The following is a 22,446-nucleotide window of genomic DNA, read 5'->3' as shown; positions in this document are numbered from 1 at the left end:
AACAAAATGGTGCCTCACCTCAACTGCCACAGCAAACAAAATGGCGCCCCACATGGACTCCCACGGCCCTCACAGCAGACAAAATGGTGCCGCCCCGCGCGACGCTGGCTCCCATTGGCTGTTCACACTGCCAATCATCGTGTCAGCCTATCAGAGCTCACCGCGGGCCCACGGGCCCCGCCCCTGGGCGAAAGGTGGGAGCCGCGCTGAGCCCCGGGGGTTGGGGGGTTTGCTGTGGCTGCACCGGCCTCGGTCACAGGCACGTTGTACTCCAATCTCAGCTGGGTTCCACTCATTCCCCCTTCTGCAAGAACTTCGAGCACCACGAGGGAACACTTAACTTCAATCCTACACCCATAAAACATGGCTGCTGAGCGGGGCCCTCGTGCTGGCCTCACAGCCCGTGGGTGCTGCCATCCCTGTGCTCCCTGCAGCTCTGTGGACACGTTATCCTCAGAAAACGCCCTCAGCCCCGGATTCCACTGCCCTCTTCATTAGCATGCTGAAAACGCGGAGAAACAAACCCTCATTCCTCAAAGTCATTAGGACGTGCAGCGGTAAATACTAGCAAAGCCCTGAAGGCTTTTGTATGCAGAGACCTTGATTGTCTTGGGTAATACAGAAGGAAAAATACCACACAAGAACAAAATGGAGGGAAAAGGAGGAAAAAATAAAATAGAATACAATCCCTAGTGTGTTCAGTCGAGTTTGTTGGCTCACACGAGGTTCCCTGATCCATCGGGGCACGGGGCACATGCCCCGGTGATCCACCCACAGCGCTGTCCCCGCTCCCACCCAGGGCTGGAAAACCTCCCTGGATTAAGCTCTTAACGTTCAGCACCTCCGAAGTGTCTAAAGTTAGGCTGGATGAACGCGAGCCAAGCTGTTGAACAGATGGAGTGAAATCCTCCTCTTGATAACAGGAACTTTATATCGCTGCCACGGATAAGAAGGGCAGCTAAAAAAAGTCAGGGGAGGTAGTTATATAAATTTCCAGACGGCTTACCAGCAATGCTTAAAGGTAAAACTTTCTGACAGATCCTGAATATCCACTTCCAGCTGCAGACCCCGAGCAGCCGAGAAGTTCTGCAACACAAATGAGATTGTAACACTCGAGCTCCCACCCCGAGCCCATCGGAACTGAACGACACGGCACAAACACGCAGAGCATGTGGAGCCTGCAGCCTGGGGCACAGGGGATTAAACCCAGTTCAGTGCTCAAACCCAGCTTAGAGGCACATGTGAGCTGAGAGGTGATGGACTACCAGCAAGTAACCATCTCATTAATGCCAAAAATGGTGCCAAACGCACTCGTTCCTTTTCACTTACAGGGCTGTAAAACACTCGTGGTTCACAGCAGCTCTGACTCAATGCCCCTGGTTTTTTAACCTTGCTTATTCACAGTTTTGAACATCTGCAAATTTCCTCAACTTAAAACTGACCTGCTTCCTTGTGCAATTCCAGGTAATTGTGCTTCAAAAGATGCACATCTCAGCACAGACTCCATTTGTCTTGATTAGTTGTGGGTATTTTAGATGGAGTGAAATACCTTGGCAATTCTGTGCATCAAAAGCCTTCAGGTAGGCACGTAAACTAATCCATAATGGCTGGAAACTGCCTATGAAATGTTTCAGATGAAATGCTGGGAAGCAATTATGTATGTCCCACATCCACACTAAAATCTGCCTGCAATTTGGAGGTAATGTTTACTTTAAGAGTGGAAAAAATCCGAACAATAAAGCAGCTTTTCCCCTCCCTCTAAGTACCTCAGTTTTGGAGGAAACACACTATTACACTATTTCCCAGTCCCTCTGAGGAAGACAAGTGGATGAAGTGCTCTGGGTTGTTTCTCCCTCTCCCTACTTACCTTTAAACTTTAATTAAAAGTTGTAATTATAAATAAATTGCAGAGCTGACCTTACCAAGGGATGTCCCCTCTGGGAAAGACAAAGCAGCAGAGAGCGCAGCCACACAATGCCATTCTCTTAAAGCAAAAGCAGGGCTGGAAAGGTGGCACCACAACCTCCTCCTGGAGCAGGGCTGCTTCCCGAGCCACCTTTAGTCATCTGGGTGACAAAAACACATCTTTAGTCCTTGCTCTCCCTGCAGAACACGGAGCTGGGGAGCTGGGTTGCCCCCTGACCCAATTAGTGCAGGCTCCAGTGGCAGGGCTAGGGCCAGAAATCCTGGGGAGAGGGACAGGAACCACACATGACCCCACAGAGGATTTGGTACTGATGGTGGTAAGCAAAGCTTGCCTACATCTATTTTGCAGATTCAAGCAGAATTTGGAGGGCCATGAAAAAAAAAAAAAGTTCTAAATTGGGCATGTTTGAGAAATACTGAGTCACAAGTCTCAAGCTGCACAAGGTCATTTTGCAGTTTCTTTTTTCAAAGCAAACCCTAGATTTTATTATATAAACCAGTGTTGGCAGCACTTAGAACATGCAGTCTTTTTTAGCAAAGCCCTTTGCAGCATGACTGTAGTTTCAGTCTTGGAGAAGCCTGCAGATGCTACTGCTTCTACTTTAAGGAGAGAATTAGTTTCATATTGCAAAATATTTAATTAACTTCCTGTTCAAATGAAATGAAACAACAAAATAGTTATACAATTTTACTAGTTTATATTTCAATTCATAAAGTATACACACTGCAACTATGCTACCACAATGTCCACGCATCTAATATTGATGGAGTTACAGTATTTTTTTTTTTTTTGGTATTAAACAATAGAGATAATGTATGCAGTTAAGGAAAAAAGCTTGGACATAGCATGTTCTATCCCGTAGTTACAGAGTACATTAGCTAGCATTAGTACAGTAAACAAGAAAAAGGTAGAAATACAAAATAAACCAAATATCTTTATATACAAACCAGTGCCTCTTATTGTTACCAGCTTATACTCACACTGCACACAAAATTTATCCACTGATGCAATAGATACTTCAGCATAACACAAACCATTATAAATTAAAAAAAATTACAAGGTGCAAAACTCCATTCTACAGCTTTCTGGTGAGAACTCAATACAATCCAAGGAATAAGGACTCCAAGCACGTTTAGCACCTATTGGTGCAGCTGCATCGAGCGTGAAGAACCCCCTGCACCCCCTCTGCACCAGCAGGAAGAGAGGGGCCAGCTGGAGATGCTCGCAGCTACACCCACGCTGTGATTTCTGCCTCACATATATCTCAGTTTATTGTTTCTTTGTCCCATTCATACCTATGTGCAAAACTAAAACCTGGAAGCTCCGGGGGAGCTTCGCAGAAGGCCCCGCCACAGCCGGGTCACAACAAACGAAGAGGAACAGAACAGAAACCTGACAAAACCCAGACAGACTCAGTTCCATGTCAGACCATCCACATCCTTAGTACTTCTGAGCAGTCCTGGGGGGGGTTAACGCTGCTGATATGTGGGTCAAACAACATGACACGAGTGAAACGGAACGTCACCGACAATTCGGGTTATTCTTGTCTAGCACTCCACGAGACTCCCAGCCCGCGGTGGGGGATCGGTTTGGCTGCCCGTGCCAAAAAAGCCCAGAGTTGCATAGAATTGATTAGTAACAGAAAGAAATGCCAAACACAGAGAGATGGATGCTACATCTACCAAAACAAAGTGGGGTTGCTCGACAGGAATGCTGAAATCATCCCCATTCATAAAGCAAAACATGACACCTCCTACTCTCCATTTCCTACCTCTGGGGACTGCTTTCTGGCACTGATGTAGTTCTTGATAAAGTTGTCTCTTTTTTTGTTGCATTTTGTCCTTTTTTCCTTTTTTTTTTCCTTTTTTTTTTTTTTTTTACTTTGTTAGTGACACTTTTCCTTTCAAATAAAATATTAAAAAAGGTTATAACTGTAAAAAAACCTATCATATGTAAACTTAACAATTAGGGTTTGGTAAGTTCTCGTACCTAGTCTGTGAAAAGCCTCCAGCCAGACGCAGAATGGAGTGTTTCTCTGAAGAGCTTCAATCTAGCTACATCACCTGTTAAATATCAGTAGTATGAACAACCCATGTCTAGCAATAAAACCTCTCCCGTGTTTCCATCCTCTTTATCACTGACCTATTGAAATCCTGACATGCTGTGTTTCTATTTTATTTACATTCTGGTCCTCTCATGTCACAGAATTAAACATCTGGCCAAGGAAGGCAACAAAAGGTGTTGTGTTAAAAGGTGTGTTTGACAGAACTGCTTTTCAGCAAGTCTCTTTGCCTTGGACTCCAGTCACTGTTTTTATAGAGCTTATTGTTCTGTTGAACCACGTTTTCTTTGCAGCTTGCACTTCATTCAGGGCCAGGCCCAGATGGTGCTCCAAGTCCTGCAAACACAGGAGTAATTTCATTAATTTGTTATGCATTCACAGCACAAGGCTCTAGAGTCAAACTCAGAAGGCTCTAGGACATCTACAATCTCTTCATCACTTTTACAAGTTAAACAAGTCTTACATAAGTTAAAAGCAGCCCAACAAGCTGATGAAGAGAGAAAAAAAAGCTTTGAAAAGCAAAACAAGACTTGTGTTATTGCCCTTAGTGAAACGTTCTCCTTTCTTCAGTACATCCAAACCCTTTCATTCTCTCCCATCTGAGGAGGAGCTACTCCCACAGGAAGTGGACTTTCTGCAAACTAATTTTTACCTTTCTGTGAACAAGCAGCACTGACACACCAGTTTTGGCTAAAAGAACAATGTTGCCATGTTTTACACAAATACCTCAAGTACCTGGAGTGCTTTCCAGTCGTGTTTTAAGAAACATGTCTAACATTTGTCACATGTTAGCTCTTCATTTAACACTGATTGCGAGATAAAGCAGCGTGTGATTCAGTGCTCTGTCAGGGCTTGGATCCCTTCCAAGCAGTTGCAGAGGATCAGGCAGTCAGTGCTGCACTGCAGACAGGCAGATGTCTGGAAGTTGTAGGAGCTGGTAAATACAGTTCGTGCAATTTCAATTATGTTGTCTGCACACACCAAGTTTCAGCCTCAGTGTTTGGTTAAATAGCACAGGCAGGAAATAGCAGGTTACAGTTTCAACCAACAGGCTCTGTTCCAATCCCTCTACAATTCCCACACACATTTTTCTAGGAATGCAGACACACTGTACAGACAACAGACCGAGCCTCCAGAGCATTACCTGGATTTTACATTCCGCCTCCACAAGCTGCAGCTTGGTCTGGGCCAGCTCGAGCTCCATCTCCCTCAGCTGGTTCTTCAGCGTTTCCTTCTCCTCGTCCGTGTCCTCGTCCGACCCGTCCTTGGCAGTGCTGGCCACCTTCACCCGGCCCTCCTTGTTGAAGAACTCCCGGCAGTGCTCGCAGTCATCCACCTTTTGCTGAACAAACAGCTGGGTGTGAACAGTGCTGGGCGTGGGATCAAAGCCTCTTCCTGCCTCTGCACCACAGGGATCACTCATGGGAACTTTGGGCAGGCAGGGCCAGGCAGGAACTGCTGCCACCCCCACCTCGAGGGCTCTGGAGAGGCTGCTGTGTTACTTTGCTACCATAGTGGGCTTTGGCCCCCCCCCCATGTGACTTTAAGGTAAAAGAGAATCTCTTGCAGAAAAAAAAAGACCCCTCAGAAAAATTAACAGTTATTATTGCCCAGCATCAGCATTACCCTGTAACCACTACAGCAGGACAGGGCTGACACTTACTCACCTTTTCTCCCAGACCTCCCCCCTACAACCTTCTCCTGCCTGCAGGAACCCTCTTGCAGCCACCATTTTAGTAAAGAAATAAATTGTGTGCTTGCTGGTGTGACTTTGTTGGGAGACTGAAACACTGGAGACTGTGCATCTCTCTGGTCTCTTACCCGGATTTTCTCAATTTCAGCTTTATTTGCTGTTTGCTGCTTTTCCAGTCGCTCACTCAGCTGGGAACAAATCTGACAAGCAAAATTATGTTACCAGACCATTTATAAATGTAAATTTCCTCCCAAATGAATGCTAAAGCACAAATAAATGCCACTGCAATATTAACATGGATAGTCTGAGGACTCTTAGAAAGCCAGGGAAATTGGGATGCTGCATTAAGTTGTCTCACTGTACATATTCCCATCCTCTACATATTCCTCCACTCCCACAGGAAAAGGTGCAATTTCAATGTAAGTTATTAGCAGTTTGGCCTTGCTAAAGGAGCCAGAAAAGGTTAAGAATAACATGGCATTTTCTGTTGCCTTTGGGATAAACGGGCCTTCAAGACAGAGTAGTAAAAAACCCAATTCATTCCCTGAATCCTGTTATGGGCCCACTAAAAAGATACATTTTTCTCCCTTTTCCCCCAGTTTGCTCCCTTGATACCTTGTGATCGGGAGCTTGAAAACCAAAGGAAATCTTTGAAAGGAAAATGGCATCTTATTTATTTCTTAGGTGCTGTTACCATTTGATTGATAAAGGAGAGCTGGGGGAGAACCTTTTCTGGATGAGGTGAACCTTTGATCCACAGGAGCCCATCTGAACAAGGTCAGGCTGTGACCCAGCGTCCCAGGTTGGACATGCACGGCACAGATCACACTGATGCCCTGAAATCTCCTAAAATACCTGGGAAGGTCCTGCACTTTGACAGCAAAGCCTGAGGTTGTGCTCACCTGTTTGTAGTCACCAATAATAGAGCTGTTCTTTTTGATCTCGGACTCTGCCTTATCCAGCTCCCTACGACACATTTCCTTCAGCTGCAGGGAGGAGAAAGAAAATAGAGGGTTTATATGGCTACAGTCTGGAAAACACCCAGGGGGTATCTCCTCCTTCTCCTCAAGCTCCCTGCTCTGCTCTGCACCAGGGACCAGTGGTCCAGCTCAGCTCCACGGGGCAAGGAACAGCTGGGTTTGGTGGCCAGCACTGACACTTAAGGAAGGAATCACCAGAACAGTGCTGACAGCTGAAGCCCTGCGCTGCCTCTCTGTGCAGCATCCCTGGCACAGCCTGGGCTTGGTGATTCCGAGTTAAAAATTGCACCTGGCAGGGAGGTGCTGAATCCTGCTCTGCTGACGTCCTTTCCACCACAGAGAGGGACAAACATGACTTAGAACGTTAAGCCCTTCCCACACTTGTCACTTTTTATTTTTATCACTTCTGTACTGTACAGAGCAGTGGAAATGGCAGAAATGGCCCCAACCTGAGCGGATTCTTCCTCCAGGCGCCTCTTTTCTTCCTCTGCATCAATCAGCTTCTGCTTGGTCATCAGCAGCTCCTTATTGAGGGCATCTGCCTTCTCCTCTGCCTGCAACACAGAGTGGAGTCAGCACTGAGGGGCTTCCCTGCTGTGCCTCCCCCAGCACAGAGCCAAGAGTGCAGCCCTTTCAGTCTTATTAAGGTTTGGCTCATTGTTATTAAAAACAATATAACTTTATTCTGAAAATTATTTTTCTAAAAATTACCATCTGCAATGGCAAAGCATCAACAAATCAAAATCAGTGAGCAGCACTTACATTCCATCACTCCAAAACTTCTTGAATTCAGTGATTAGTTTTAGCAAAACTGGAGCAGGGACTGCTCCAAAGAAATCCAATAACAGAAGTAAGTTGTGTTTTCTCTGTATCCAGACTGGAAGTTCACCAATACATTTTGAAGACAACCAAAGGCACAGCACAGCTCACAATGTGCAGGATCGATAAAACACTATAAGCAGCTCAGACCTAAGTTCAATTTGCAAACATTCAACCTTGCAACGAAAACAGAATGAATGAAAAAGGCCTCTAGAAGGTTTAAAAAGCCCCCAGAATTCTGTGGCACCTGCCAATGGACATCATACATCTGTCACCCAGAGAATACTGCATGAAAAAGCTGAGCTACCAAGGCAAACAGAAGAGCCAGGCCCCTCTCTCCTGCCTCCTTAAAGAAATGTCCCACCAGAAACCATCAATCCCTTTTCACTGCAGTTTTTTAAGAATAAAGATATATTATTGAAAAATTTCAGGCTCTTTATAAACCACTAAAAACTCTGCAAAGTTAAGACACCTCTTCCTGTCTCATACACACAACACAGCACTTCCCAATAGGTGTATGGATTCTACATAAAAATAGATCAATAACTCAACTGATATATAAAATCTTCAGAAAGTAGCTGTACCAATTCCCTTCAAAGGAAGAAAATCAAAAAGTGAATTTTAGTCCCTTAAAGTCCTGCTGATCCTTTAAAACAGATGGCAAAGGCAAAGAGAACATCTTTTCATTATAGATGGATTTTAAGCTGTTTTAAAGTTAAAGCAAACTGGGATGTGGGAGCCCAACCACAGCAGAAATACGAAGCCTATTTTCTGGTCTAGTGAAAGGATATTAAGGAAATTCTTGTATTTCCAAATGCTTTGCTTTGATCTTTTAGGTTGCAGATTTCAGACATGCCATGAAGGTGTTAGAAAAGGTGTGTCCAACAATGTCCTTCGGTACTTTCAGGACACTGGGCTGGCAGAAAGAAACTTATTTCAGGATCCAATTCAAAGAATTAATCAGGAGGTCCTAATCAGTAGGATCAAACCTACCTATATCCCTGGGGATAACCCAAATGCTGCCAAACATCATTTACCATCTTTGAAGACAAGGCTGTTATATATGCAGTGAGGCACGTCAAAGATTTTGTCTGATTTTGTTCCCCTCCCAGCTCCCCATTTGAACAAAACAATGTGAGAGTATAACTGTGTCTCATGCAGGCTCAAGCAGCCACAAACAACAGTTAAAAACTGGTAGAAAAAAGCTCCTTCAGGATATTTTTTTGCTGGAGTTCACTCCAGAGTGCTGGTGCTGGGCAGTCTGCAGAGCCTTCTGGAAGCCTCACTAATGAAGGGAAAAAGCCCAGGCAGGAGGAGGTGAACACACCAAAGCTTCCTGAACACACTCCTGTGATTCACATCTGAGCACCAAGGAGCACTAATTGTAATAAACCTGACAGTCATAAACCACATCTCATTAGGAGCAGCATTCACCCACTGGCACCAACATTTAGGACAGGAATATTATTCCAACAGCAAGTTTCCAGGAGACCCTGGGAAACCTTGAATTGTCTGAGGCAGATACACAGGAACAGTTTAAAGCCTGTCAACTCCTGCACTGTGTGACTTTCAGAAGTCATTTTCCTTTGAGATTTCAGAAATGCACTTCTCTTGGTACAGAACAAGAATGGCAAAACACGAGCACTTGAACTCTTCCCCTCGCCTCCCTGAGCAGACACACTCCATGTGTTCCAGCCTGCCATGTGCTGGCAGTGCCAGTACCTTTCTGTCTCTGCATGTCCTGTTGAGAAAGAATTAGCATATCTCCCCAAATAATAACATAATAAAATCTCCCAAATGTTCAATGTGTAAAGGAGGGAATGGGGCAGCAAGCTGAAGTTCCTGTAACACAAAGGGAACCTGAAGTTTCCTCCTCAGAGCTCTCCTGAAATGGAAGCAGCCCAGGAGGGGGAGTTCCCACGGGCAGATTCCAACAAGCCAAATGGAAACCACAACAGCGTTCTCAGAGTTGCCCGAGGTACCTGAGAACCTGAGCCACACCGAGCCAGACAGACTGAGCCTTTCCAGTTTATCAGGCCCTTTGCAAAGCCTGTCTGCTGTGAAATCATACTCATAAAAATCCCAGGAAAACAGAACCCAGCATCCATGTCACTGTCTCCGTGACAATTCAAAGACTCGGCATGGCTCCTGCTAGACTTTCTTGGAACATACAGAGAGAGGAAGGCAACTACTCAAGCACAGGCTCAGCAGCTCTCCTTTCCCTCAGAGTACTCAGAATGCTTTGACTGATCAGGATTTGTGTCCCAGCCCCATCGTCAGCGCGCAACGAGGACGTGGAGGAAGGGATCCTGGCCCACCCAAACAACAACCACTCCATTTATCTCCTGTCCAGCGAGAAGGAACCAGCCCTCATCTGCAGGAGGCAGCACAAAGACACGTCTTACGTTGTCCAGGTCCTTCCTGAGCGCGATCTTGCTGGTCACCAGCTCGTGCGCGAGGTCGTCGTTCTCCTGCTCCAGCCTCATGTTGGCCTCCTGCAGGCGCCGGTTCTCCCTCTGGGGGACACCACACAACAGCCATCAACAAAAGGGCCTCCAGAACAAACCACGTGTAAATAACTCTGCTCAGCTATGACTTGTTGAGCTACAGAGATGGTTTGAAGCCTGCCATAGGAGGGGTATCATTCTGCCATCGATACCTTGCCAGGCGCTTCCTGCAAGTGCTGCTTTCCTTGGCTCAAAATAGAATTTGCATGCTGGAAACAGGTGATAGAAGAGGATCCTGGGAAAAACACTCTATTTTCTCCCTCCTCTTACAACTCCCAGCACACAGACAGATCCTAAATAGTTTACATAAAACTTTTCTGATTAAAATACATAAATTTATGTCTGTGTTATTGTAATACGTGTACACACACGTAATTTTATATGTGTAACTTCTTCCTATATTGTATTTATTTGATAAGTGAACCACTCATAAAGTGATATACTTACTGTAACATACCTCATTTGAAAATAGGGAGAGGAGTAAAGGCAGGATTGCAATCATGGAAGGCAGAGCTAGAATTAATTAGGCATTTCCTTTCTGTTCGTGGGTTTTGGTGCAATCAGCACATTACACAAGTGCTAGAAACAGGCTCTACTGAAACACTTCTGTAACCCCAAATATAAATTCATACTATTCCTCTTTTTGCACAAAGCTGGGCTCACAATAACCCCATCCTGATTAACGTTGTCAGTACAGAGAAAGATTCCTTTTAATGGAGCCAATTCCCCTGTTGCATCCAAACCAGTCACAAAACAAAAACAGCTCAGAAAAAAGAGGAGTCAAAATAGGAACTTCCTGTTTGTTCAATCAGACTGGAGAAGGTAAATGTTACCTCAAATCTTTCTATAGGATCCTCCTGTTGAGCTTGCTGCTCTCTCATGGTATGATATTCCTTTTCATATTTCTTCAGCTTCTTCTGGCTAATCTAAATTAAAGCAGCCCATTAGTTCCTGCCCAGAACATCAGTAAAAGAACACAATTCACACAGGGTTACGATACCAGCTGTAGGCAAGTCCTGCCATCTGAAAAACACAGCTCATGGCATCCCCCAGCTCTGAGTGTCAAACCTCAGAGATGGTCAGAACCTCCACTCCACTCCAATGCCAGCAGCATCTCTGCCTCTCATCCTTTTGGGGAATACAGGGAAGGTTTGGAGAGGCACCCAGAGCATCCTGCCCCAGCTCTCTGCTCTGCACACTCTGCAGTGGCTCAGCAGAACAGAACCCCACCAGCCAGCTTTAATTTCTGATTGCAGAGGCCTCTCCAGCTGTAACATTTATCATCACACAGAGGTATTTGGTTTACTTTAACATGAGACTGCAAATGCTGAAAGGGCAAGTGCAGGCTCAGCTGACATCTCTGCCAGTGTCACTCAAGCTCAGCAGAAAACAGCCCTGGGTTGCCGAGGTGCCTGGATGAGCAAAGCTCTGAGGACGTGAGCCCTGCCCTGCCCTGCCCTGCCCTGCCCTGCCCGGGGTCTGGGCAGCTGGAACACTGCCCTGGGCTCCATGGACACCACCCCACCAAAGGGACTCTCTCAGGGCCCCAGTTTCCCTTTCTGGGAGAAGGGACAGAAAGGTGATGTTGAATTCAGTATTTTTTTGGGCCCAGTGCTCAAGTCCTACAGGGCCAGGGAACACAAGGGAGGCTGTAAGAGATCCTGCCCAGCACCTTCCCTGGTGTCACCTGGGCCATGTGCTACAATGGTTCAGCAACAGGGACCGTGCCAAGAGCACTGTGAGCATTTCACATTCACTGTGCAGCTAAAGGAAATCTCTAGCATTAAAAGCTGCTACTGAACCTTTAGTATTATTTCAGTAACCCAAATAAATGGCTAAAAAAAGTTTAAAAACCCTTGTCTGAAAACCAGGCTGAATTTTACCTGCATAAACGACAGGCAGAACGGAAAACGTGTCTGGTTTCCCTTCTCTCTGGTTCTATCACTAAGAGCCTTCCTGGAGAGGAGCTGCACAAAGCTGGTGGCCAGGCTCCCTCTAGTGAGAGCTGACCAGAAGCACCTCAGGCCCCTGGGACGAGGCCCTTTTGGAGATGCCACCCCCTTTGCCTGGAGTCGGTCCAACCACCTCACAACTGCAGGAGTTCTTCTTACCAAGCACCCCAGACACCTCCCCAGAGTATTAACCCTTCCCTGCCAGTGAAGCCAGAGGCTGGAGTGGATTATTCCCCTGCTCTGCCCCTGCTCAAACGCTGCCCAAGCCTTTGGGTGTCCCACACCAAATGTCCAGCTGTGTAAAGGTTAGATCTTGACAAGTCAGGCAGCCACCCATAGCAGACAGGAGGGAGGCAGACACATCACTGTGTTTTCATCTTCTTTTCCAAGTGCATTAAGTGCATTTGCCTTTTTTAGGTGATCCTGGGAAGATTTGCCACTGTCACCAATTCCAGGCACTGGAGGGATCCATGCCCTGGGAAGGATTCTTGGTTTGCATGGTCAGAGAAAGCAGAAATGGACACTGCAGCCCCACCACAGTTTTTCAGGGGCACAGGAGGCAGATAACATAACTCTGCTAACGTTTGCTGCCCAGAGAAGCTGTGGCTGCCCCATCCCTGGAAGTGTCCAAGGCCAGGTTGGATGGGGCTTGGAGCAACCTGGGCTAGTGGAAGGTGTCCCTGCCCATGGCAGGGGTGGAAGGAGATGGTCTTTAAGGTCCCTTCCAACCCAAACCACTCTGTGATTCCATGATTTGATAGCAACAATGATGAGTGACTTTAGGAATCCATTGTTGTCTCCAGCTGATCCTTTCCTGACCTCCTTTCAGCAGAATGCTGTTCTAATCACAATGCCTTAGCCAGGCTACTTCTCCCTTCCTATAAATTATTTATTTTGACATCAGGCCCTTTTCTGCTCAAAAAACACTTGCAGATACAGAGCTGGAGATTTCTACTGACAGCAGAGGACTTATGTATCAGGTCAAGGAAAGCAATTATGTGCAGCCCTTCCATCAGAGGCAGCACCCAGGGCTGTGACACAGGAGTGTCCAAGCACCTGTGCTGAGCCCAGCACTGCTGCCTGTGCTTCCTCCACACCCTCCCCTTTAATCCCCCAACCCTCACAGTGCTCCAGGAATCCACAGGCAACCTTGCCATGTCCACTCAGAGACTGTTTGCTTGTGCCACTTCACACAGCACCAGGAACACAGGGAATTTTGGCAGAGTGGGAAGAGGAACAAGTTGTTATTTGGGAACATAAAAGATAAATGTACTTATTATCACAGAATCAGAGAATATGCTGGACAGAATGGACCCACGAGGATCATCGAGTCCAGCTCTGAACTCTGCACAGGACCACCCCTAAGAGTCACACCATGTGCCTGAGAGATCTGAACCAGATGCAGATGCAACATCTAATCTGTGGCTAATGCTAAATTAGAGTGAGAGCTAAAACAGCGTTATTCTCACTTACGCTGTAATTTCTACACTAGTTTCATATAAGATATGCTTGAACTCTGGGCAGAATCCTGGTGTCCACACAGCTACTACCCCAGGATTCCCAGCTGCCTTGGATGTTAACATGCTGTGGAAGTTGTGTAATTCCACACTGACGCTGCAAAGATTCCTCTGGTGAATCTGAAGGAGAAAGGACACTCTGAACCACACCGGTGTATTTAACTCCAAACTAACCTCCACAACCACATCCAATTAACCTGCATTTGCACTTGGACAGGTGAGCTGCTGGGCTCCAGCTGGAGACAGGACTCGTCCCCAGGGAGGAGCTCTCACCTTCATGTTGCAGGCCAGCTCCATCAGCTTCTTGGCGTTCTCCTCGGAGCGGTAGCGCTTGGGCAGCTGCACACGGAAGAACTTCAGAGCCCCCTCAAAGTCAGTCAGGAGCAAATCATCCTTGGTGGTCTGCAGACAGGCACACAAACACCAGAACCAGCCCGTTCAGTACAGCTGCTGAATTCCCAGAGACAATGAAGCAGCAAGAGTCTTGGAAAGCTCTGAAAACATCCCTGCTTCTTAACCTTCTGCAAAGAGTGGTTGTTTGTGTTTCTGCATCCTTCTATTCACCCCCCCAGGAAAGCACTGTGCTGCACAGGCCTGTGCCACAGCACGTGTAACAGAGGCAGCTGGGGGCTTCTCAAATGAAAGCATCACATTTTTGTAACCGGCATCTCAATTTTTTATATTCCGAATGTTTTCATGATGATGCATAAACCACAGAGTAACATTGTATACTCACTTTTAATAATCCCAGTGCAACGTTAAAGATAACACTTATTCCCTGGAAAAGAGAGAGAGACAAAATAAATGAATTTCTCAGTATTTACAAGCCTGGGAATGAATTTTTTGGTGGGTTTTGTTGTTTGTCCAGTTTCTGTGAAAAGGAGAATGAGGATACACATGTAACCAAGTGCTATGTTAAATCAAAGGCCCAGAGAATGACTTTGCAAACAACTGGGAAAGTGTCTTTACTGGAGAGCCATTACAGAGAGCAAAACAATTAACATAGTTCTACTATCTCCTCATTAGTCTGAAACGATGAAGGCACTGTTGTGCTTTTATTTATTTTTAATGACTAGTTGGCCAGCTCAAGATAATTTAATTTTCATACAGCAACTTCTGCAAACACCAATTCAAATGCAGCAATATATACACCAACATATCCAGTTCTCCTCTGCCAAACCTGGGACAATTTGTGTCATGAGAAACAAAGTGACTCACTTCAGGACGAGTCCCACGGCATCCACTTTGCCACTACTCCTTCCAGGGCTTAATTTACACAGTCCAATTAAATACCAGCAGTTCCCATAGTCAGCAGGAGCACACACCTTCTCCAGGGGTCCCTTTGATAATTGTGACACTTTGTTCATCTTATTTCAGGATTCTGCCTTTCTCTTTCCCACTGAATTATTCTTTCACTATGACTTTCCAACGATAAAAAAACCCTTAAAACTTCCCTATGAGCACATTTACTATTTATGAATTGAAAATGTGTTTCTAAACAAACTGAACTCCTTTTCCCCATACCATCTGCTGCTTCCTATTCCACTGGCACACGGACAAAGCAAGCAGCAGACAGGGAGAAAGGGCAGGAACACTGACCAGGAGGTTTATGAATGCTGGGACCTTTCAGTGGAGGAAAAGCAGGAAATCTGCCACTGCACAGGAACAACTGCACATCCAAGGAAGAATGGATGTGGAATGTCACCCAGCAAATCATTACAGAACTCAAGGAGGCTTCAGTGCAAGATGGGATTTGTTCACTGCTGTTAATAAGCACTGACTCTAATTACACTGCTTACCAGCACAGCACCAAGCACACTGCTCTGAACATGAGTGCAGACAAAATCACCACGTAAAGAACTTTGCTCTCTAATATATGCTGTGAAGTATGGAGAGACTTCAAGTTTCCCAGGAAAAAGAGCTCCAAGCTTGTTGCCCAGCTGGGCAATTTTATACCCAATGGCCTCCATGTAATAATACTCTAGGAAAAAAATAAGTTATCACTGTGTATAACACAATTTGAGAAGAATCCACATATTTGCAAATTAACTCTCATCCCATGAGCACTGTTTAGAGTCATCTCACATGGATTCAACAGTGCTACAGGAAATAGGAAATTATAATCTTTTATACAGATATTGACTCCTAATGTGAGTCTCTGAAATGCTGAGAACTTCTTTCATTGCAGAAATATAACACTTTACATAAAAACATCACCCGCCCTGCTCCCAGAGAACAGATAGTAACAAGGACACGAACACAGTGACAAACTGTCAGGAGCTGGGAGCTCTGCAAGCCTCCAGTTATAACACACACCTCACACAGGAGCAAGTCAATAATATGGAAGACCATGTAGAGAGGGAATTTTGCAGTGAAGAGGGTCAGGAACCACTGGGAAGCGTACATGTGTGCTTCAAGGCTGATGTCCAGGAAGTGGTTATACAGGTCAGGAATGTATTCCTGGGAATAAAACACACACACACTGACAGTTAATTCAGACTCTGTGGGGCTGGAGCTGAAATCCCAGATTACAGAGGGAAGTCAGGTGGAGTGACAATCGGTGCAGCAAGGCAGGGCTCTGCACCCACCATTCCTGACGTGCCAGGGGGCCTCCCAAGGATGCCAAAGGCTCGTCCAGGCGTGGATGCCCACCAGGACATGGTCACTGGCTCAGCAGGCCCGGCCAGTGCTGGCTGACACAGCAAATCACCTCTCACCCTCCCTGTGAGCACTGTTCACGTGTGAGACCAGCCAGGGATTCTGCAGCTCTGCCCCATCACCCCCCAGGCCCCAGCCCCACCTGCATGAGGCGCTCCAGCTGATAGAACTTGCAGTGCAAATCTTCGAAGTTCTGTTTGAAAAGTTCCCTGAGTCCATAATCGAACATGATTTTGACCAGAACACTGAATGCTTGCTCCTCAGGCATCTGGGAGAGAGGAAAGGGTTTAGCACAGAGCATTCAAACCTCTCCATCAGCTCCATCTGCCTGCACCTCCCTTCCCCTCCCTCTTGCTGAAAGGATAAATTGTCACCACTTTCTAATCCAGTCTGAAAGTAAACAAAGATATCAACACACAAAATGACATTTAGTGTTGCCAAGGGCATTTCAGTCTTATTCTGTGGAATAAACCACCTCTCAATCACTCCCCTAAAAATACATCTTCCAGACATCCAGACCAAAGCAGTTTCCTGGTGTCTTTGTTCCAAATCATGTCAGAATCTGAATGTTACAGATTTTGACCAGCCTAAGCCTCTGTCACTCAAGTAAATAAGAGAGAAGCAGTATTAGTAGAGGATGTTAAACAGGATCTTTTCCTCATTCCTAATTTTCTATTTACCTTTTTCAATGACATGATTTCATTTGGTGCTTGTTTATTAGATGGCACAAATAAGAGAGACCAGCAAGTGCCAACAGAAGTTCCACCTATCCCAACTCAGCATTGGTTTGGGAAGGTTCAATGTCCCTTTCCTGCCAAAACCTGAAGAAACACTCAAAGCTCATCAGTGTTTTGACATTTTTCCCTGCCCTCAAAATTCAGTTCTCATATTTCTGTAGCAAAGTCTGACTTTGGGTCAGTTCCTGGTTCCTGTTAAGGACAGAACATCCATCTCAAGTATTCTATTATTAATCTGCAGATGGAGTTTGTTAAAACTGAAAACTTGGCTGAAACATTCCAAACTGGGAGTGAAGGACTGGCAGAAACTTAATTTCCTTTTCTGCAACATTTGTTTTTATTATTTATTTTTCCCCAACAGCCACACTCCAAAGGCTGACTTCAAAGACAATCAAAGAAAAAGAAACTTATTTCAAATTTAGCTTTTTCTAAATGCATGCATTCATCCCAGAAGCCACAACTGTTGTTAAAGGGAGAATTTTACAACACTAGGGAAGAGCAGATCTCCTCTTCCACCAAACTGCAGAGGACTCTTCCAGCTCAGTCCTCTGTGGCAGCAACAGTCACTGAAGAGCAGCTGGGAAAAGGAACCCCAGAGCACAACTGGGCTTAGGAGCTCTGCAGTTCCAGCTCCCCTTGCAACACAAAGGCTGACAAAGAGCAGATGTTCCTTTAAACCAGAGCAGTCTATAAATAATTTGAACAGATTTCTAATCCTCTCCTATTTCCCAAGCGTGAGTGAATCAAAAACTTTTGCTCCTGACACACAGGAACCATCAATCTCTCTCCAGCTTCTGCACACACCAGCAATTAAAGGATATTACACTGATGAGATCACTTCTATCAACAGCAATTAAGTTTAAAAAAGCATAATATGGTTTCTTTTAAAAATATTAAAATATTATTGTGTCCTTCCCTAACCTCTGAAACCAAGGAGCACAAAGACCTACAAGGCAACAGTGCACAGGCAGCACAGCCTGCACTGAGACCTCCTGACTGACATCATCCCCTCAGTGCCCCACACTCTCCTGTGTATACAGGACATGCCAATTTCCATCCATATTTCTGACTGATTCCAATGGAAACACCTCCTAAAAAGCTTAAATGTGACCTTGAAACCCTGTAACAAAACATGTACAGTGCTGTCACATCCACAGATTTCATGCCTACCAGTGCTGGTGAGTACAGGCCTGAATGGAAAGGGTCTGGAACAGGAACTCAGGGAATGAAGTGACTGCAGAGCCAGAGTCCTCCCAAACACCACAGGAGGCTTTAAACAATGCACTCTTCTCTGTGTAAACCCACATTATTACTGACCAACACACAGGTGAATGTTAGCCCTGCAACCCCCCCAGTTCAGGAGTTGTTCCAGGCAAAGCAGAGCAATAATTATAATTATTGTTAGGTTTCAAGCAAATGAGGGCAGACCCAGCACTTACATGTAACAGCAGCACAGCAGCAAGAAACGACTGGCCTTGGCAGTAGCCAATCTCTTCATCATAGACAGAGTAGGCCTGAAAAAAGAATCAACTCTTTACTTCTGTCTCAAGCTACAAACACAAAGAAAACAAAACAAACACTCATTGAACACAGGTCTATAAACTTTCACCTGGAAACAGGTGCCACAGGGACATTAGGAAGAGGGAGAAACACCAGGAATACAAAGAGTGCAGGAAGACTAAAGCACTGCAGCTGACTGAACACAGTGAGCTGTCCATTCCTGCTCAGTTCCTCCTGTCAATAAGCAGCCTCAGTGCCTGTCTGTGGCTTTATAACATTTATGGGAGGTGCACAGTTATCTCCAGTTACATCATTTGTCCAGCTTGATCCAGGCTGACAGGTCTGGAATCATGGGAGGCCTCTGCACCAAACACTTCAGTGTTCAGGAATCCAGGAGGGCTTTACGTGTCCTGTCTGAGTGCCACCGGCAGCAGCTCCGCTGAGGAACAGGCTGAGCCAGGGCCAGAGTCTGTCTCCAAGACAGGCAGTGATAACACATCCCCATTCTTCTCACCTACCATCACATCTGTCAGTGGTGCTGAAGGCAAGCTACCAAAAGCAGCCCAGAAGAATTTAAAGAATACCTTGCATATTTTGTACAGGGAGTCCTGGCCATCCCCCCCAGTATCTTTAAAATAATCATGAGCAGGGAACGTTCGATTGATGTCTCGGGTGATGGCACTGTCTTGTGGAGACTCCTGTTAGAAAAAGAACATAATATGTAAATTAAAACCCATCAAAAGAATATAAATTACAAATGCTAGGACTGAGAGTTGGAAGATTGGCACTGGGTTCTGTGCACTGTTCTAAATTTAACAAAACACAGCCTACTCCGCCAGAGCAGGCTGGCAGCTCCACATCACAGTCTGGGTAACTTGGTTACCTCCACACATCTGGGAATGGGCAGGGAGGGGCAGGTCACACACACAGACACAGACACACACGTGTCCCAGGCCACTGCAGTGCAGAGCCTTCCCCTGGACACTCCTGATCCCCAGTGCTGCCCAGCACGTTCCTTTCTCTCCCCACTGCAGGCAGTGACAGTCAGCTGTAAGCAGCTGCTGTCCACAATCCTGTCCCTGAGGTTCAGCTAAGAAACCACTCTGCATCCCCCCTCAGAATTCAGCTACAGAAAAGTCTGAGCATGAGCCCCACAAAGTACTGCCCAGTAAAACATCATCATGAGCGGTGATTCCAGCATGAGGAAGATGGAACTTTGCTCTCCACGCCACTCTGACACCACCAGTTTCAGATGCCTTGGGCACTTGGAAAGCTCAACAATAACAAAAAAAGTCGTTTACTCCATCCAAATGACCCATGTTTCTGTAGCAAACAGGAAAAAGATTAGAAGTAAAAGATGGTAAAAAAAGTACACGATGTAATCAGTGTGAAGATCGTTCAGCAGAGCTTGTAGTTCTTTCTCCTCACAAAAGGATTTTGCAAACAACAAAAACAACAAAATTACCACAGTGTGCTTCATTTTCTCTTCTGATTTTAATCCAAGGTTAATGCTCCTCTCTGGGGCTTAATACAGACATTTCATTAGGAAAGCATTACGCTGCTATTAGAATCAAGTTACCAGATTGTTTGGGAAATTATATCAAAAGTACTGTTCAGCATTCCAATTTGATAATAATTAACATGCTAAAGAGTCTGTCTCATTAAAAGGAAATCAGAAACAAACAAAATCCAATGCTCAATAAATTTCACATAAACATCTATCTTTTAAGTGAGAGACAAGGACACTAATGGCTGGTGTTGGCTTCAGCATGTTTTGCAAGCGGAGAAAGACAATGCTCAGAAACAATCCTGAAAACTTTAAACATGTGAATGCAGTCTTAGTGATGACTTCAGTTTCTGAAGAGTTTGCAAGGCTGCCTTGCAGCCAATCCTCTGCAGGAGCTCAGGTCACTGCCAGCAGCTCTGCTACCACACAAGGGGGTTTCCCGAGTGTCACCTGTTCTGCTGCAACGGCAACATAACCTCAAATCCACTTGCCTTTTAATCCACTTATTTAGCAGCAGAGACCAGAGCATCTGGTTGGAAACTCTTAAGAGAGGCTTCTCAAACCAATCACTCATTATGGCTAAAGAGAACTAATTAGTGGCCTCTCTGGCTTTGCGTGACTTGGTCAGCACTTGACTCTTGTGTTTCAGTACAATTCCTCCAGCAATCTGTAACTCCAGTTCCTGCAGCTGAAGCACAGCTTGGGGAGAGAAAAATCAACGGAAATGATAAGGTTTTAAAAATGTTTTCCAAAAACCGTGGCTTTGAAATCTCCCCATTAGTACAAACTGCTGCAATCCAAGCATTGTGTAACCTTTTCTTTACTCCTATTTTTATACCTTGCTGTGAGAATTGGCTCAATGGGCAATTTCTCATGCTTTCAGGGGACTGGGAACTGAAGGAAACCCTTCTGAACCCACACCCTTCACAAACTGGGATTGAAAAATAGAAAGCTAAGAATGACAGGAAGAAAAAGAAAGTAGTAAAGAAAACAGAATGGAAACCAGCCATGAGAACTCAGGCGAGTGCAGTGAAGATTAAAATTCTCATAACAGTTTGCTGCTCTGAAGGAAAGCAGGAAAATGCAGATGCTCAGACTCAGAACATACCTTTCCTCCCCTTCTTTGCTGCACTTTAAAATATTAGGGGAGTTATACCAAAACCTTCCTCTCCAGTTGATTTAAAGAGAAACTATGTGAGTAATTATGGAAAGCAGGACACAGTCCAGCAGGGAAAAGCCCATCTATCCTGTCAGTCTGTACAGAAAAGCGTATTGGTTCCCACCTCCTAAACTTGTCCCACTTAAAAGGCGTTTTCCTTGTATTTTTGCAATCTTCCTGGGAGCATCCCAGGATGTGCAAACCATACCATGCAGTTACAGACTTGATCAGCATCTTCACAGTGAGATTGTGTTACTTTGGAAGCTTTTTCTGTAGCTGAAGGCACAATCAGAGCCCTGGAAGAGCTGGAGTTCCCAGAACCTCTTCTTGGGGCTGATCTACTTGCAGTTTTCAGCAGCTCAGGTTTATTCCTCCTAATCCCCTACATAAACCCAAGAGGATGAAGAAGCAGCAGCAAAGAATTGCTGCAGGGACAAGATCTGTGGTGCTAGAAAATGAAGAAACAGATCTCCAGAGAACAGAGGGAGCTGCCTGCTGGAAATGGCTCATCATCCACAGATCGACTCCTGGCGCACCAGGCTCCTGGAGAAATGGGATGGGGGTATAAAACCTTCACCTGGACACAGCTTGGCTTCAAAAACAACATGGAAAGGGAAAAACTGTGAGGTCCAAACTTTAGATTCCTCCTGCCCCAACCCCCAGAACGATTCCAAATGTGGAATTCTGCTCACTGGGTGAGTTATCTGACACACCCACCACAAACCCGAGCTGTGCCTGACCCTCACTCTTGCCACAATGGGATCCATTTCCACATTGCAATCATTCCTCAGGAAGGTTCCCCCGACTTTGCAAGAATTCTGTCACACGGTCAGAGATTACTGTGGGAAGGGTCTGGAGACTGGATCCATCAGTGGAACTTGCCCTGCTTTGCCCAGGGTCAGATCAGCACGTGGTGTGTTGCTGCAAGGCAGGGACAGGCCATCCCAGAGCCACCGAGCCAGGGGCAGCTTCCAGCACACCCAGCAAGAGCCAAAGCCCAGCGAATTTCATGGGCAGCACCACGGGGAACGTTACACGGTGGGGATCAGTTATGTCGAGCAGATCTGTGTATTTTAAGCACATTCAAAAATACCAAAAGGTCTTTTGATAGCTGTTTTCAGTGTTAGCAGGACACTGTGTCACCTGGGCTGTTTTGCAGGTTGATGGCAATCCCAAAATTACTTTCATTAGGCAATATTTGCACTGACTTTTCCACAAAGCGCATTTCCTGCATTTGTGTTCGCCCAAACCGCTGGAGAAGGTTTTGGTAAGAGGAATTACACCTGCTACTGAGACCTTAAGGAAGTGTCACAAACCCCACTCTCAGAGAAATGAACTTGTTAACTTCCCACAAGGAATGCTGCCCACAGAATGGAAGAGTTACCTGGAGTCAGCACTTACTGAGAACATCCACAGAAAAACAGTATT

The 22,446-nt window shown here is 45.6% G+C and overlaps 1 protein-coding gene across 2 annotated transcripts in view; it reads right to left on the bottom strand.

Moving 5' to 3' along the window:
- Positions 1-2,604: 2,604 nt before the first annotated feature.
- RABGAP1 (RAB GTPase activating protein 1) overlaps positions 2,605-22,446 on the bottom strand; it is a 60,199-nt gene continuing 40,357 nt past the window's right edge. For both annotated transcript variants that reach the window (XM_050320172.1, XM_050320173.1), the window contains exons 14-26: positions 18,937-19,050; positions 18,292-18,366; positions 16,258-16,383; positions 15,774-15,917; positions 14,194-14,235; positions 13,731-13,859; positions 10,822-10,914; positions 9,887-9,997; positions 7,112-7,216; positions 6,585-6,668; positions 5,811-5,882; positions 5,134-5,331; positions 2,605-4,325 (exon numbers count right to left, since the gene is read on the bottom strand). In XM_050320172.1, the coding sequence (XP_050176129.1) occupies positions 4,203-4,325; positions 5,134-5,331; positions 5,811-5,882; positions 6,585-6,668; positions 7,112-7,216; positions 9,887-9,997; positions 10,822-10,914; positions 13,731-13,859; positions 14,194-14,235; positions 15,774-15,917; positions 16,258-16,383; positions 18,292-18,366; positions 18,937-19,050 (1,416 nt within the window). In that variant the 3' untranslated portion in view covers positions 2,605-4,202. The remainder of the gene's footprint in view (positions 4,326-5,133; positions 5,332-5,810; positions 5,883-6,584; positions 6,669-7,111; positions 7,217-9,886; positions 9,998-10,821; positions 10,915-13,730; positions 13,860-14,193; positions 14,236-15,773; positions 15,918-16,257; positions 16,384-18,291; positions 18,367-18,936; positions 19,051-22,446) is intronic.

Source organism: Myiozetetes cayanensis, unplaced genomic scaffold (genome assembly GCF_022539395.1).
Source record: "Myiozetetes cayanensis isolate MyiCay16 unplaced genomic scaffold, myiCay2020 scf23, whole genome shotgun sequence".
In the NCBI taxonomy this organism is placed as follows: Eukaryota; Metazoa; Chordata; class Aves; order Passeriformes; family Tyrannidae; genus Myiozetetes; species Myiozetetes cayanensis.
This window is presented reverse-complemented; position numbering and strand designations above follow the sequence as displayed.